The sequence below is a fragment of the Sinocyclocheilus rhinocerous genome, unplaced genomic scaffold (assembly GCF_001515625.1).
Source record: "Sinocyclocheilus rhinocerous isolate Xijiao unplaced genomic scaffold, SAMN03320098_v1.1 scaffold1785, whole genome shotgun sequence".
NCBI classification, from domain to species: Eukaryota; Metazoa; Chordata; class Actinopteri; order Cypriniformes; family Cyprinidae; genus Sinocyclocheilus; species Sinocyclocheilus rhinocerous.
This window is the reverse complement of record NW_015627538.1, coordinates 1052060-1069679: the sequence shown is the minus strand read 5'-3', so window position 1 is coordinate 1069679 and position 17620 is coordinate 1052060. Positions and strand designations below refer to the sequence as shown.

At 37.9% G+C, this 17620-nt stretch overlaps 1 protein-coding gene across 1 annotated transcript in view; it reads left to right on the top strand.

Moving 5' to 3' along the window:
* The first annotated feature begins 3694 nt into the window (after positions 1–3694).
* Positions 3695–17620, top strand: part of LOC107729478 (ephrin-A2) — a 61193-nt gene continuing 47267 nt past the window's right edge. Inside the window, exon 1 of the mRNA XM_016540009.1 lies at positions 3695–4132. Within this exon, the coding sequence (XP_016395495.1) occupies positions 4023–4132 (110 nt within the window). The 5' untranslated portion in view covers positions 3695–4022. The remainder of the gene's footprint in view (positions 4133–17620) is intronic.

Genomic DNA, 17620 nt, shown 5'->3' with positions numbered 1-17620 from the left:
TTTAAGTGTTTTTATACGTTATTACCATATTTAAACAGACTTTTCATGTTTGGATACACTAAGCTGGAGCCATATGCACTTTTAAAGTGAAAAGTATATAGAGGGACTAATACAAGTCTACATTTTATATAAAATATGAAGATCTCTCTTAATTGTTATATGGAGATCCTTGAACAGCAGGTGGCGCACTTGCTTAAGATTCAAAACTGGGTCTTTCCGTCATTTCAGTGCCTTTTGGGCTTTGATACTTGTGGAAAATGTGTTTCTAAGTGTCTTTGTTTTTATTATAGAGGAGCTTGTAAAATGTTTTAAGTCATTTGTCAAGTGCTCAAAGCTTATGTACCTTTTGTCAGGATTATAATCACACTGTGCAACATGTTGGAGGGTTTAAGATTGTATTGCCAACAACAAAATTAATCTGTTCGTCAATCTACAAGTTATGCCGAGTTCACACTGCACGATTTTAGCACGATTTTTCACTCGTCATGCAATGTGAACCCCCCTGTCGCCGATCCATCGTGCAATGTGAACACAGCAGCAACTGAATGCTACCCCAGATAGTCACGCAGTGTGAAAACAACGGCGATCCGACGAGTTTGAAAATCGTGCAGTGTGAACTCGGCATTAAAAAATAAGAAGGAACTACATACCTAGTTCAGGTGGTAAATGTAAAATTTTGAATAGTTGAGATTTAAATTTGTAGAAGGAAAGGAGATCAGAGGTTAGGACTTGGAATATGTTGAGTTAAAATTTAGCCAACATGCAATGAATAAATCCACACCAAATCGGTTTAATCATAAATCTACTCCCCTTGAGGTCACTGGACTAGACTTGCACATGGGTTGTGTGTTCTGATAAAATAGTCTGGCTTTGGCTTTATTTTTGTCTTACAACATTCTTGCTTATTTATTTTATAAATCACTTTTTCTTGCCAATCTGCCTATCTCTTCCCCCATCTCTTTCTCATTTTCTAAAAGTATTGCCTGCTTTTCTCAGGGTCAGAATCCTTGGTATGCCGCTGCTGCACATCCCTGCAATCAAAATGATAAAATATGCAAATGGATTTCATATCCAAATAAATTCAGATCCAAAATTCAGATGTCCACCCGATTAAGATCATTGAGGCATCAGAACCGTAACAGACAGGACGTGGAGTGGGTCCAAAAAATAAAAATAAAATGTATACGTGTAGTGTGCAGTGCTGCGTTGATTACTTGCAAATTGTGGTCCATTACTGATTAAAAAAATTACATGACAAAAACTAGTTTGTAACATCATATGGATTACTTTAATGTAGTCTGACTACTTTTTGATTGCTTTTAGATTACTTTTGATCTAACCCATTTATCACACACTTGAATTTAATTGTGTACCATATTTATAAAACAAAATAATAAAAAAGAAAAAATTCCATGCTTTGTCATCAACATGCATTAAACATTATATTAGAGCAGGGCTGTCCAAACTCGGTCCTGGAGGGCAGATGTCCTGCAGAGTTTAGCTCCAACCCTCATTAAACGCACCTGAACCAGCTAATCAAACTCTTACTAGGCATAGGAACTTCCAGTCAGGTGTGTTGAAGCAAGTTGGAGCTAAACTCTGCAGGACACCGGCCCTCCAGGACCGAGTCTGGACAGCCCTGCATTAGAGCATGAGAATTGGGGTGAATCAGTACATTTTAAAATGCAATATACTCTAATTACAAGTACTTAATTTTTGGAATCTGATTACGTAATCCAGAGTATATGTAATCAGTTACTACCCAGCACTCCTGTCTGTCTGTCTGTCTACACACATATAATATATACTGGGGACCTAAATGGTACAGAATCATTGGAATAACATAGTTTTGGTGCGTTCATAGAATTGAGAGGCATGGCATTGGGCCAGCCATTTTTCACAGTTGAGAGAATTTCTTTATTGGATCATGTAAAGCAGCTCATTTAAAGAGGCGCCAATCCATATTATTGAGAAAGCTATCTACTAGCCCTATACCAGACTCGGTTTTTCAGATATTTAAATAATTTGCCACCAATGCTATTTGCTGCTTGACATTTCAGTAAATTGGTAAGGTAGTTAAGCAAAGGGAAATGTAGTTCATTGAATTTTTTGAGCCATTTAAATATGAATAGAGCAGTAGTTCTCCCAGCAAACTTTCAGGGAAACTGAAGGATTACTTATTTATAAATATATAGAAATGATATAACAAAGGAAAATGAAAACTTGCTGAAAATTTACTCACTCTGAGTCTATCCAAGATAAGTGTTTCTTTGGATTACATTACTTAACCACCAACGCTCTGTAGCGAATGGGTGCCATCAGAACTCCAGCCCATCAATTCAAATCTTGTGAAGCAAAAGGATGTAATAAACAAAACCATCAAGATGTTTTTAACTTCAAACTGCTGCTTCTGGCTAAAAGACAAGTGCTTTATCCATATTATTTCTTGCTCTAGTTAAAAAGCAAGCCATCTTGTCTGAATCAAGAGAGAAATATGCATAGATCAATTCCAAGCCAGTTCTAAAATATGTTGGTAGATTTTGATGCGAGAGGATAACACCGGAGGAAGTATTATTATGGATTACGGAGTCATATTTTGGCCAGAAGCAATGGTTTAAAGTTGCCTTTATGGATTTGTTTGTTACAAACATTTTTTTTTTCACATCACAAGACATTAATTGATGGACTGGCGTCATGTGGACTATTTGTTGATTATTGTAATGTTTTTATCAGCAGTTTGACTCTCATTCTGACGGCACCCATTCACTGCAGGGGATTGGTGAGCAAGTGATATAATGCTACGTTTCTCCAAATCTTTCTGATGAAGAAAAAACTCATGTTGAAAGGGCTGAGGATGAGTAAATTTTCAGCAATTTCTTCATTTTTGGGTGAACTTTTACTTTACTTAAAATGAGAGAGAGCAATAATGAAAATGTACGACATATAAATTGCCATTTCTTATGTTGTATTTATTGAACCTATCTTTTATTTTTATCTGGTTTTTGTTAATAAAAAAAGTTTGAAAACAAGCAGCTTCAAAGCTGATTTACCAGATAGCATGCATAAATGAGGGATTTTAGATGTTATTGTGGGCAACAGTTGATAACTGCTGTATAAAGAAGGCGCTAACATGCTCAAGAAAGCAATTTAAAGACGCATATGAGTAATCTTGAGATGACAAAGTAAATTGCAGAGGTGAGTTTGAAAAGAGCTCGTGTAGGCCCCGCCCCCTCCTGAAGGTACACCGCTGATGATAACTGTCGCCCACGAATCAGATTCAGGATGAACCGATGAATTATGAAGTGCGCGAGTCAGATGCCTTGGAAAGCTTACACGATTTAGTCGATCGAAGCTAAACATTTAGCAGATCCGCAAAGCTGATCCAAAGAGTGAGCAAAGGCAGAGATGCCTAAGGCAGAATGGGGCAAAATTGCCTTTGTTCCTACAGGACAGAGAGGACTCGTGCAAACGGCTTGAGATGTGCGTAGGATATCTGCTTATCAACTGGAGCGAGCCAGAAACAACACGATTCCGCCAACAACTAACACGCAACTTGTGCGAATAAGATGGAGCGCTGAGGAAACGCGAATCAGAAAGGCGTGCGTTACAGACGGGGATGTGTTTCATGTGTGCTTCTCGTGCAGACCACATGGGGTAGAGGTATCTGGAAGTTGCAGCGCTGCAAACGAGGAGCGCATCACACTGTCCCGCGTTTAGATGATGGACGGATTTCTGACAGAGCGCTAGAAAATGACCGTGGACCGCATTGGAGACCTTCTGCAGCATAAGAAACAATTGTAATGGATTTTTCCCTAAAAAGAACATCAAATGTATGCAGTTTTATGAAGTAAACTGCTCATTCGCTCGGAAGGAATGAAAATCGCTCTGGATTACATGTCTTGTTATGATGTTCAAAACTGCGTATATACATTCACTCAAGCAAGCAGGTATTTGAAAAGTTGTCACTGAAATAAACGACCGTGAATTTTCGTTTGGAGGTGAGGACTAGTATAACAACTCAAATGGAGTTGCCGCTGGTGGTTTTTACGGTAGTGTGCTGGGTCTCCGTATGGTCGGACGACCGGATCATCTCAGACAGACACTCGGTCTACTGGAACAGTTCAAACTCCAGGTGAGTGTAGGCTACGGCAGGCTCTTTTAATATTCAGTGCTTAAAACTGATTGGTATCGTTACAATTTCCTTTACATCATGTGATAGTTATTATCTGCTACATTTTTTTACCAATTAATCTGTACAGTCATGGCCAATAGTTTTGGCAGTGACATAAATTTTGTGTTTTGCGCAGTTTGCTGCTTCAGTATTTGAAGTTTATTTTCCAGGATTCCACTTAGCTGTCACGGCAGTCATTCGTCAGGATGGAGCGACAACAGTAAGTATTAGCAAAACAACAAAGCTAATGCTTTTCACGGAACTTACCTAATTATCCATTATACATTGTGATATATCCTGGTTCGTTGGTCCATTAGATCGGATTGCTTTCTCACTACAACCGAACCACTCCAGAGTTCAGTTTCAATCGAGTCGAGACCACCTCGTTCAGACGATCTTGGACCGATTGTTTTGGCGTGGATCCGGGCGCGATTGCCGTGTTCAAATATGCCCAAACGAACCGAGTTAAGGGGGGAAACGCGCCAGGTTCCGAAATAACGAGCCAGGTGTGAAAGCACCCTAAAAGTCTTGAACTCACTGTTCATGCAGATGCTCTCACACCAACCTGCTGCCATTCCTGAGCAAGCTCTGCACTGGTGGTTACACGATTCCGTAGCTGACTCCTGCATTTTATTCATTATTAGCTCATTTCAAGATCAAAGACCGTAATATGAGAGCGTGCGGCATCAGCACTGGAAAGATAAGTTTGTCTTACTACTTTTAATGAAGATGATTGTGTGTTGACCGTCTGCATATTACTTTGTTTCATTTGCGGCAGTTTGCACATCGGCTTGCTGAAGAGATACTCAGCTACTCGTCCACTGCAATGTGTGTTGCATTAGCGCAGTCATATCTGACTATAATGTCATATAGCCTATAACACGCTCTCTCACGTTTATTATTTTAACATTTTAGGAGGAGTAAAATTTACATATGTGGTTTCAACAACCAGATGCATTTACACTTCGTCTGGAATGCGGCCTAGACCACCTCCTGAAGTGGTTTGAGTGATCGGATTTATATCCGTCTCGAATGCGTTTCGGAGGGCATTTACACCTGGCCTTTTCACGATCGGATAGCTATCCGATCAGAAAAAACGCATGAAGTGACCAGGTGTCAGCCCCTTTGTGGCAGGATTTTTTGTGTGAAAAGTTCATTTTTTGGCCAATAAAGCTTTTAGCAATTATTTAAAATGCATCTGCTCACTCACAATAATCTAGAAACGATGTGAATGAACATAACAACAGCTTAAGCAGCAAACTTTACAAAACACAAAATTTATGTCACTGCCAAAACTTTTGGCCATGACTGTATTTGCATTATCTAGTCTGTATTTGTGTTTCATATATTAATTTATGGCTAGTCCAGTTGTTGCTGATACTGGGTTTTACTAGTAAAGAACCAGTTACTTCTGAAGTATGCTTAAGTGTCTAATAAATATTTTTGAGACATGATCTTGATATTTACTGTGACATTTCTGTCTATTCTCTCTTTGCTTTTTTATTTGTATATGTAAGGACTAGTCAGAATGGCTACTTTAGTCTTACTAGCAAGTTTTTTACTAGTAAAATTGTTACCAGTAATGGAATATACATCAAGTATTTGAATAGTTAGTAGCTAACTAGAATAAGTATCGAACTAAAATGTTTGAGTACCTTAATAATTATTAGTAAAAATTGAGTGCCAGCAACTATTTAAATACACATTAGTTAAATGGACATAGTTGATTTTTTTGCAATTCATTGGCAAAACTTGCAATTACCAGTACTATTGGGGTACTGACTTGTAGCAGTTGACCACTAGGATAAAACGAATACCAGTGACTAATTGAATAAGTACTTGTCACTAATGAATTACTAGTAATCAAAATAAGTGCTAATAAATTAAAATAAACACTAGAGTTTTAAGGAATACATGTTAAATTGGCTTGCCATACTCTGCTCAAACCTCAGGCCATGTATTATCACTGCTATATGCACAGATGATTGAGATCGGTTTTTCTTGTGTTTGCAAAGTACTACATTTATAAATGACAAGGTGTAAGTTAAACTTTTGTGTGGATTGTGGAATTTGCGTCATTCGTCAAAGATTTGCGACTGAGTATGGTTTAGCACTTCTTATCCTCTTAGAAATTACTCAGGGTTGAGAAAAAGCAAGCAGAGATCATATTTGCCAGGATTTGTTCACTCTTGCTGATGCTGTCAGAGCTTGGCACTGTAATATTTTCTAAATTAATAATAACAATAGCAACACTTTGGTTTAATCCTTTTAATGTGGAGATGCCAGAAAAATACATAATAATGCTCCATGCACGCTGCTGGAGCTGAATATAATGGTATTTTTCAGAAGCTTTGCATGAACTGAATCAAGAATTTCAGCTTATTATCTTGATGTGTTTTTGTCAATCAAGAGATTCATGATGAGCAGCGACCCCAGACTCTTTCACAGGCTGACAGGTTTTGAAATCATAAGTTTTGTGTGAAGTTCCTTGACATTCCTCCTTATTTCAAGGGTATCTGTGAGCAGCGTTCTCTCGCTAGCTTGGAGGGTTTGCTCAGGGGATGTCAGCCTAATGGCTTTTGACATGCAGCTCCTCAGGTAGAGCTTGGCTAGATAAATAAACACGGCGAAGGTGCTCTCACGGCTGAATTAACAAAGTTAAGAGTGGCTGTCTTGCAGTACATCAGTAGTCTGCCGAGGTTTAAAATATTAAAGAGGCTCAGAGGAAGATTTCTTCTCGAGCTGGGTGCATGCTCTTCCACCTCAATAAAATGTAGGGCTGGATTTGAATTTTTTGCATTGTATAAGCCACCCTGATGCATTCAATCTGCATTAATCCTTATTTAGCAGAAAACTCTACCATTTTCCACTCTTAGGACGATAAATATGCAGTGTTAGAGTCCCAAATCCATTTCCCCTATTTGAGTTCTTTTCAGTTGATAGGTTTTGCTTACATTAGGTTCGTAATATATTTATACGCTGCAGTAGTTTTCAGATAAACTTCCCCAAATGCATTTCTTAGTCTGTAACCCTGTTGCCTGCGTTCACAAAGAACATGTATTTTTATTATTTTCCAGCGACTCTATCAAAAAGAGCCGCATTTGCGGCCCACCAAGGGATTGTGTGAGAAACAATCCAAAAAAGAACGCCCAGGGTTCAACTTTACTTTTCAGACCGTCCTGACCTCCCTTCTAGTCCTCTCGCAGTATTGTAGTCACAACTGAGGTGAGCCTTTTGCAGGGCAATTCACCTTGAGCATTAAAAGCTTGCCATGAATCATATTTTCTCTCTCTTAAGCTCCCTGTCAGGGGTTTTCTATTGAAGCCCACACTGAAAAGAAGATGGACATCCCCTCAATGCCAATATGGCCAGCCTCTTGGGGGTCCAGATAAAAAAAAAGGGAAGATGCCCAGCTCTGTAACCCAAGAGGATGGACTAATCTAATCCTGTGGTTTATCCTTCAAAAGGCTCTCTCTTTTTGAAAGCTTTGAGGTTCTTAACAGAAGTCCCGGCTCATAGCCCTTCGCTCAAGTTGTGCGAAGGGCTTGGCTGGGGACAACTCAGTGCTGGATGTTGTCTCTGCCTTCGCAAAAGGAACGAAGAAGAAAAAAACAATACAAGTGGAGCTGAGGAATCCAGTGCTCACAGTGATTCATAGATGGCTGCTGTCATTATTCCCTTGACAGCTCACACTGCTTTTTTTTCTGAGACACTGCAGCTGCCTTTTGGGGCCTGCAGTAGTGCTTTCTGTTGAAGTCCTGGCACAGCAAAGCAATGGAGGGTTATTTGCATGCAGGTTCATCTCTAAATTGTTACCATTATGGAAACAATGAATATGGGAAAAGGTCTAGAATGGAAGCCACGAATAGCGTGGGTTCTGAGAAAGGCTATGAATATCTTAAAGTAAATTGCCTGCGCAACACACAATGCGTCGACGGGGCCAGTCATTATATCGGCTTATTGTTATTCGTGATTGAATTTAATTAAACATAACCTCTCGTCTGATTGTTTGCTGTCAGATGGAATTGCACAACCATGTCTAATGATTTTGACGATCCACAGCTGTGTTGATGATGTAAAGACTTTGAAATACCCGACTTTGAGCTCTCTTTACAACGGGGAGAATCCTGAGCACTGCGGCTCAGATTTATACGTTACTCTTGACTCGGTCTAGTCATTTACCTCAGTCGTTTTCAAGTGGAATTTAATTTTTGAAATGAAACTCATTTATCTCTTTGTGCTCGTTTGTCCTTATGCTGAGATACAGCTCTGAGTATCCGAGCGCTATCAAATTTCCTCCTCTCAGACAAAGCAGGTAGAAGCTCAAGTAGCCGTGTGCACAGTAAAGGGGTTTGATACTCATGTTCTGATTTGTCATTCCTGTCTATCTCAAGTTCTCAACCTTTGAGGCTGAAAAAATGTATTTTCAAGATGTTTCACCCAGCTGTTTCTGCAGAGGCGGTCCCGGTATGAGGCCACAGCGTTGAAATCTTTCACCAGATGAATTACGGTTTCCAAACACGGCACAATCCTGTCAGGAAACGGGAGGCTTTTGTAAACTGCAATGGTTGTTAGTTAAGTTTTCTCCTTTCTCTTTCTGTTTGAACATCTCTTTTTGATTTGACTGCACTCTCCAGGTGCTTCACCGTGACTCATTGTCACATGGGAATACGTCTTGAAATATGTAGGTTCACTGGTTAAAGATTCATCCCCTTTGGTTTTATCATTTGGTTGTAACCGAGTGCTCAGTTCTGTTTTTAGTTTTAGTCCTGATTGTGTCATATTAGTGGTAGTTATTTATTTTTGCATGGTGAAAGTGTTTAGGTGCTTAAGTTTTCGAGCCCTGTTAGACCCTAATTACATCTCAGTATCTGTTGTGTTTTAATGTAGTTTCATGGTTTTCCCAAGGCTTAAACATTTCAGCATGTGGATAAACAGTGGATGTTTATCTGAGGAAAACAGAATAGAACATGAACTTTGAGATAGACATGGTCTAAATGTAGCTGTTACATAAAAGTGATGCTCTTAAAGGTTTAAAAATAGCACAAGGTGCAGCCTTAACCCTGGGGCTGCAGTAAGACCTGTGGCAAACCACTACATTAATGCATGTTTTTCCACTTTCCACAAGCAATCTGTGGGAAATAAACTTAATAAATCTTTCTCTTTAAATACATAGCTAGGGTTGTGAATGTTGTGGATGTTGCTTTTGCTGTATATCTTGCCTTCGCTGCTTGCACAGTAAGCTGTGTCTGTCTTGGGGATACAACTCAAGGAATTTTTCAAGCTGTCGGAACACTTGCGGCACTGTGGAACAGCAGCTCGGCATTGTTTTAGGGTGTGCAGTTTCAGATGTGACACATGCTTGTTCAGCAGTCATTGAATAGACCAATTGGATGTGAAATGTGAAAATCAGACAAAAAAAAAAAGATTGGAAGATTCTTGTGCTGATGGAGAGAGATTTCTTCTTTTGTGATTTATTTCTGTTAATTATCACTTCTCTTATGTCGCCTTCACACTGCAGAGCACAATAGCTGGAAGAGGCAATGCACACAACAAAAAGGTGTATTGATACATTCAAATTCTGAACAAAGGAAGCATGAATGCATTTGCACAGGAATTTTTAGCAGATATATTAATATTATGAAATTAATGTTTTTCAAGTATTGAATTGTTAATATAGAAACATGAAATGATGACTGAAACATTAAAATAAAAATATAATTAAAAAACAATGTAAAAATTATAAAGTAAATTCTATTTTATGGCATATGGTATGCAATTTTGTGGTATAGTTACTTAAAAATAAAAATTCTGTGATAATTTCCAAGCCCTTCTGATTTTCCTTTTTCGCCAGGCCACAAAGGTGAATTTTTCAAGAGGATTCGGCCTCTTTTTTTCATATTATAAAAGTAAAAGTGACTGAGGTTGTCAAACTCAAAAATGACCAACGAAGCACATAAAAGTTTGGTGTCAAGATTTTGGTTTCATTTAGCGAGGATGCATTAAATTTATCAAAAGTGACAGTAAAGGCCTTTATAATGTTTCAAAAGCTTTCTATTTCAAATAAATGTTTTTTTTTTCTATTCAAAAAATCTTGAAAATAATGTATAATGGTTTTCAAACAAATACTAAGCAGCATGTTTCTTGAGCACCAAATGTCACGCCCCTGGACTCTTTATGTTGTGTTTTCCCTCCCCAGGTGTGCTGTGTTCCCTTTAATTAGTCATTCCTTGCACCTGTGTTTTCCCAATCACCCAGTGTTTAAAAGCCCCAGTCCTTTCAGTTAGTGTTTGTCGGTCTTCAAACGTCATTCCATGTGTTCCTGTGTCTCCTACGTTCTCCGTGTGCTCATTAAAGACTGTGAATTGAAGTTATTTCCGTGTTTCCTCGTTCCTCGCTCCTTGCCTCCCGAGAATTGTGACAGAAGGACCGACCAAAACAGGGGAGACAAAGCTCTCGAGGACCATACCAAACTGTTCCTGTTGGTCGCGAACATCACCAGTTATCCGGACGACGCGTTCTGCTCTTTCTATGACGCAAGCCTGAACGCCGAGTGCAGAGCGTTGTCGTCCGAAGATGGTCCTCGGGAGGAACCTTCGTCATGTGGAGAGTGGACAGAAACGGGTCGCCACTCACCATCTGCCCCGTGGAGGATCTCGCCGGATCCACTCCGGACCCAGAGCCCAGCCCACCATCTCAACAAATAATGACATAATTAGCGTAGCTGCTGTTCCAACCAATCAAAATTGATTTGTTTAACCCAAACTAAAGAATAATAATAATGTGCATTTGATCAGATATAACTGCAGTAAAAGATTATGAGATGCATTATTTGAATGTTTGGCCAAAGAGATGTGTCTTTAATTTAGATTTAAACAGAGAGAGTGTGTCTGAACCCCGAACATTATCAGGAAGGCTATTCCAAAGTTTGGGAGCCAAATGCGAAAAAGCTCTACCTCCTTTAGTGTGCTTTGCAATCCTAGGTACTACCAAAAGTCCAGAGTTTTGCGACCTTAGGGAGCGTGATGGATTGTAGCGTGGTAGAAGACTAGTTAGAAGACTAGTGTTTGTCGGTCCTCAAACGTCATTCCATGTGTTCCTGTGTCTCCTACGTTCTCCGTGTGATCATTAAAGACTGTGAATTGAAGTTGTTTCCTCGCTCCTTGCCTCCCGAGAATTGTGACACCAAATCAGCATATTAGAATGATTTCTAAAGAATCATGTGCCACTGAAGCCTGGCGTAATGGATGCTGAAAATTCATAAATTACATTAGAAAATATATTCAAATGGAAAAGTTTAATATTTCGCAATACTGTTTTACTGTACATTTCAAATAAATGCAGCCTTGGTGAGAAAATTCAAAAACCGTGAAAAAATGTCATCGACTTAAACCATCAGATGAACCACTTTTATGACTATTATGGTGGTGTATGTCATTTTAAAGCTTGACAGTCCCAGTCCCCTTCATCATATAAAAGCAGCAAGGCCTTTCCTCAGAAATGCACTTTTTTTTTTGTTCCATGGAAAAAAGAAAGTCATGCAGGTTTAGAAGAATGACATAAAAGTGTTTAAAGACCCCTCTAGACGAGCATTTAGCTTAAAGCTGAACATTATCTGTCTCTTAGAATTCCCAGCTAATTAAGTGCACTCAATAAATTGTGATAATGTCCTTCACCTCGTTTTAGGTGAAGAGCGGGATTCATGATAAGGGATCCAATCACTGAATCAAGGACTGAATGTTTGCAGCTCATCAGCCCTCGCTGATTAATAACATCTCGACGGCACTTTGCGTTATCGGCATCATATAATGAAGAGTCTATATATCTCTCAGGCACTTCTGCACACCACGCGGGATGTGTTCTTCCAGCCAGCCAGTGTGCTACTTTACATGTATTAAGGCACAAAAAACAAGGTTACAGTGCCGTTTTCGCCCAAGAACATTTGTGATTTAGAGTTTCCTGACATAGATGATCCGCTGTGAGTTAGGTAGCGTGAAGTTCTCATTTCTGTTGCCTTAAACCAAGCTATAACTCTCCATTGTGCTCAGCACCGGAAAAGTGGTTGTCCTATATCAAGCCCATCGCTGTCTGTGTTTCTCAGCCCCTCGCAGACATGCCCACAGTGGCTCTTAATTAAGAATGTTGTCACAGAATAAAACTTCAACAGATTGGTTATTGATTGAACCTCCTTTCTTGGCAACAGTCTCCAAATCCCCCATGACTTTTTGCCAGCGGCAGCTATTACACATGAGCAGTAGGTACTGGATGTTTAACTCCACCATTATTCTCCAAAGCCATATGTGTGCTATATTTCGGTTATGTTTGGCTATTTATCAGTGTCTTCTAACTGAGGATTAAAACGGGTTGTAGCATAATTCTTAAATACATTAAACGCACAGACCGCAGCTGAGCTGTGTGTAAAGGCAATTTAAGATATTAACTCGGATAAAAGCCAGATACTAAACCTGTTTGCAGTCCTTAGGCCTAGATTCCAAGATGTGGCATAAAATCCTTCCCAGAGGCTTGGTCTCATGTATGATTAGGATATTATGCTAGTGTGAGATAAGATATCATTTAACATTTGTGTTTTAGACCTCAGCTAACCCTAGATCACCTTAATGATTAGCGCCTTGGAACGCTTTTGAGCAAAATTGCAAAAAAGCACAATAAAAGTATCATAAAAGGAGTCCATATATGAAGAGTTTATTTGCAAGCAGATAACTCCATTTTTGAAAATGTTCAAAAATCATGTTTTTTACTATGTGTTAGTTAGCTTTATTTTTTTTATTTTTTTTAACCTAATCAAAATAACCCAACTGCAGTTTGATTGAGATTAATTGGAATGCACAATGAAAAACCATGATTTTTGAAAATTGTTATCTGTTTTTGCAAATGAACTCTTCATATCTTGTGCAAGTATTTATTTGCTTATACATATTTATTATGTTTATTTCTGTATGCTTTCTGAAGCCATATAACTAATTTATGATGATGAATATTTTATGATTATGTTATTTATGGTAAAGAATGATTTACATTTCAGTCTGTTCCTTGTACAAAACAATCATATAGTTGTGTTTTTATTGGAAAAAATTAGCAAGAATATTCTTAATTTTTTTTGTTTTTTTTTTGCACAGAATAAAGTAAATCTAACAGTGCCAGAAATTGACCAGAGCAAATATATATAGTTCTGTGTCATATATTTAGTTTTGTGTCATAGTTACCATTTTAATTTGTTTACTTAAATGATTCGTTTGTTATTGATTGAGGCATACATGATTGTGTATTTTATGATAGAATAAAAGTTGTCCTCAAAAACATAAAATGAGATTTGTTTAAAAAGACAATAGCCAAGTAAACTTCATGAAGTTTGCATGCATTTCGGAGGAGAAACTATAGCACTCCAGTGAGATTTCAGGCGTTGGAGAGGGACAGTTCTTGGCCCCTTTTGCATCTCTTTACTATGTCATGCTCTTTCTGGTTTTAATGCCAAATGTACTGCTAAGAATATCAATGAAGTGGATGCTGGAGAGAGAGGAATGGCATCGCTAATTTTTAACGCCCTGAGGAATATTTTCTGCATCATATCAGAAAGAGCTGCATAGTATTTGATTGATTGGATGCACATTAAACATGACAGTGTGGAGGTTTCTCACAAACATGCAATTCATATGTATGTTCATGTGTCTGTTTTTGAGTTGAAGTCAATATTTATGAAGAAATAACTTTCTAATTTGCTTTTTCATATTTATTTTCATAAGTCTCAGTGGTTAAGGAACCAGATAGATCTCCAATGGTAGCCTGTGGTCAGAAATACTGCATTTTGCTGTAAACTGAGTGGACTAGAAGGTTCTTTCGCCTGCAGGCAAGTGCCCCTATGCCACACAAGGTGCCAGACATATTCTTACCTATGGGACATCTTTGCCCGCTCAGATTAATGGCAGCGATGTTCTCTAATGGACCATAAGAGCTGGTTCCCATGCAATGCACTCAGTGACCAAGTAATAATTTATTCACCTTTTGCCAGACTATTCTAAACATTTTTCTAGCAATACATGGCAACAACTCTGCAGCCATTTTTTTTTACGTTTCCCTCCACTAAGCATGTCTACACCCCCCCCCAGAGAACTAATTAATCTTCTGAAATCGTACTTATCTTGGTTCTGTTTTCTAATAAGATGGGATGTAGGCATAAATTTGTTGTAGGAAGAAGTATAAGCATTTGGAGTTGCATTGGATGCAAAACACAATTTGAGTATTTCCAGAATTGCAGGCTTTTTGAGTAAAATAATTTTTTAGACAAATGACATATGAACCTTAAGCCAAAGCATCATCCACTCAGTGGTTCCTGTTGTACAGTTTAAATGTAGGATGCAGATTGTGTTGTTTTAGTAGAGTGTTTTACATTATCAGTAGTTAAATGCAGAGAAAACATATTAACTAGCCTTACCGGTCTCAGAGGGTAGGTAATTAATCAACAGCATTAGGTAAATAAACAGTTCCTGTAATTTTTTCCCCATCTTCAATGGCCTGAATCATGTCGGCTTTCAAAAATGCATTTGCCTTTGTGTTTTGCATCAATTTTGTGTGTGTACCTGTGTTTGTCGCTCACAGTGTGTTTGCTCTGAGCTCCCCTGTCCCTTGCAGCTCACGTTGGGGGAGTCTCATGGTGCTCACTTTAATTCTGAAAGGCAGGCCTGTATAAATAATTCATTTCCCCTTTGCTAGTCTTATTTCTGCATGTGGTACAAGTATTACTGCCAGTCTGCAGGGGAGGGTTTTTGGGGAAATGCAAGAAGGTTACAAAAAAAGTAAAAACGGGTTGGCAGTCATTTTTCCTCTCCTCCTGCTTTCTCTCTTCTCCTTTTCCCTCTTTCCCTTGCTCTGTATGTGTTTTCTTTGTTTACACATTGTCTTTGTTCCACATATCACCAGTGTGCAGATTGTTTTTTCCGGAGCCAAGAGCGATCAAACACTCAAATACTTTGACGCATGAAATCATCAGAGCCTTACAACATTTACGCACAGGTCGCTAGTGAACGTTTTAGAAACCCACTTTTGAAAAATGTGAAATGCCGTGTTGACCTTTAAGGAGCCATCAAGTTAATGTTGTCAGAAATAGCACTGCTGCTCTCAACTCTGTCTGGTTTGGTCAGCCGAAAAGTTGTGCATTAAAAATGTGAGGGCAGCTTTCAGTTTCATGAATAGCCTTGCAATCACTACAAAATTCACTTGCATTGATAATTCACACAAAAATGAAAATCATTTGTCTTTCCCAACCTGTATGACTGGTTTTAGACCCCATTGACTCATTGTACAGACAAAAATGGTTGAAAAATTCTTCAAAATATAATTTGTGTTCCACAGAAGACAGAATACAGGTTTGGAATAACATGAGGATGAGCAATTGATGACCATTTTTTCTTTTAGTTGAATTATTTATTTAAGAAAACAATTTTAAGATGTATTTATTTAACAGAGAAAGTTCAATAGTTGAATTTAAAGTGTATTTGAAAGAAATGTCAGATTACTTCAGGTTTTTTTCCCCCAGACACAGTTACAGCCTCTTCCACAGGTTAGATCTTATTGTTCGAATGCACTTTTGATATTTTGAGCTGTTTTGTAGGTGTTCCTGTCACTCAGGTTGTAACTAGAAAGACCAAGGTCAAGGGTTTGGTTCCCAGGAAACCTACTGTACATACTGATAAAATGTATGCCTTGAATGCACTGTAAGTCACTTTGGATAAAAGCATCTGCAAAGTGAAGGAATGCTGGCACGCTTTTCCTCTATGGAATGAAGCCGACACTAGCGTCGCCCCGGTCTATATATGTCATCTCATACCTGCTTGTAAGGTTTAGTCCACCTCTGTTCCACCTAAACCTGAAATCTCTCCCACAGAGAGCTCAGTTAGTAGCGTACCTGCAGAAGAACTGCTCAGTACCTCCATTCCCTCTTTGGGAATTGTAAAAGGCCTCTTTTTGAAATTGTGTTCCCTTGAAATCTGCTTGCAGTGATATGTAGTGTCTGTATTCTCTCTATTCTAAGTCCATGCTGACTGTTTAAAGAAGTGCTTCTCTGTTGGTGGGTCACAAAGTTAAAATGGATTGCAATTTGCATGTTTGTAATATTCTGTTCTTGTCAGGGGAAAAAATAATGTTAAATGCAAATAATAAAATGCAACTAACCATATAATAGTTAGGCGGGCAAAATAAATAGAGTTATTAACTTTTAAAAAAGGGGAAATTGCTTTCTATGTCTTTGCTGTTGACATCATGCATCTAATTGAAACTCCACATTATTCTGGTGCAAATTTATTTGATAGCCAGCAAATTAGAAGACTGCTTGACATGCACTCTCCCTTTGATCTAAGGTAAAATAAAATAAAAATGGTTTTACTTGGACTACATTAAATATGGGTTCACAGGAAAACACACCTTTGCTGTTGTTTATGTATTTATAAAATTGTCAGTTTTTCAGTATATGCTGGTGTGCATGTATTTGGACCTTTGTAGTTCATAGTGATATTAATAATGTTACAAAATTTTTTTTTTTTTTTTTATAAATGCTGAAAAAAATGCATCACGTTTTCCACAAAAAAAAATTAAGTGCCATGACTGTTTTTAACACTGATAATAATGATTTCCAAAGGATCATGTAATACTGAATTCTGGGTTAATGGCTTCTGAAAATACAGCTTTTCCATCACAGGTACACTGATAAAAATGATTGTGTTGTGAATTAAATACTACAGAAAAACATATGTCATTTCTACATGAAAAAGTTAGTTCAGGCAATAATTGAAAAAACTAAGTAAATTCTATATTAGTACTAAATTCAAGCTTGTAGAATTTAAAGCGTAAGTATCAACTTTATAAAGTTAAGTAAAACTTACTCAACTTTTCTTTTACTGGTGTTCCCATAAAGCGCTGGGGCATGAATAATTAATAAGGTTGTTGTTGTTGTTGTTTTTTGCTGTTTTCCAGCTGTATTTACACTGTTTTATCATTGCTTTTGTTGTTAGGTTTACTTGTGAGTTTGTTACATCTGGAGTTCATTTTCTACTCAAAATGACAAATTCATACTCCGAATTCGAAACAATCCACAGAATGTCATTCTGTGTTGTGTACCAAGTATTGAAGTTTGTGTTCGGGTGAGTGCTGCATTACTAATTATGTGGATATTGTATTATTTACTTAGATGTTTCGGAGTAAAACATACACTTTAAAAGCATGGATTAATTCAGTGGTATATTGAGTAAAATTAAAGTATTTACAAGTGAGCTTTGACTAAGTAAAACTTACTTTTACTGGCCAAGCTAAAGTTACTTATTTTCGTTGTTAAATTTACTTAAATTAGGTAAGTAGATTTGACTTAATTCTTTATGTGAAATTAAATATAATGATGTAATATTTACTTAATTTCTTTATGAATGTTAAGTTCAGTAGTAA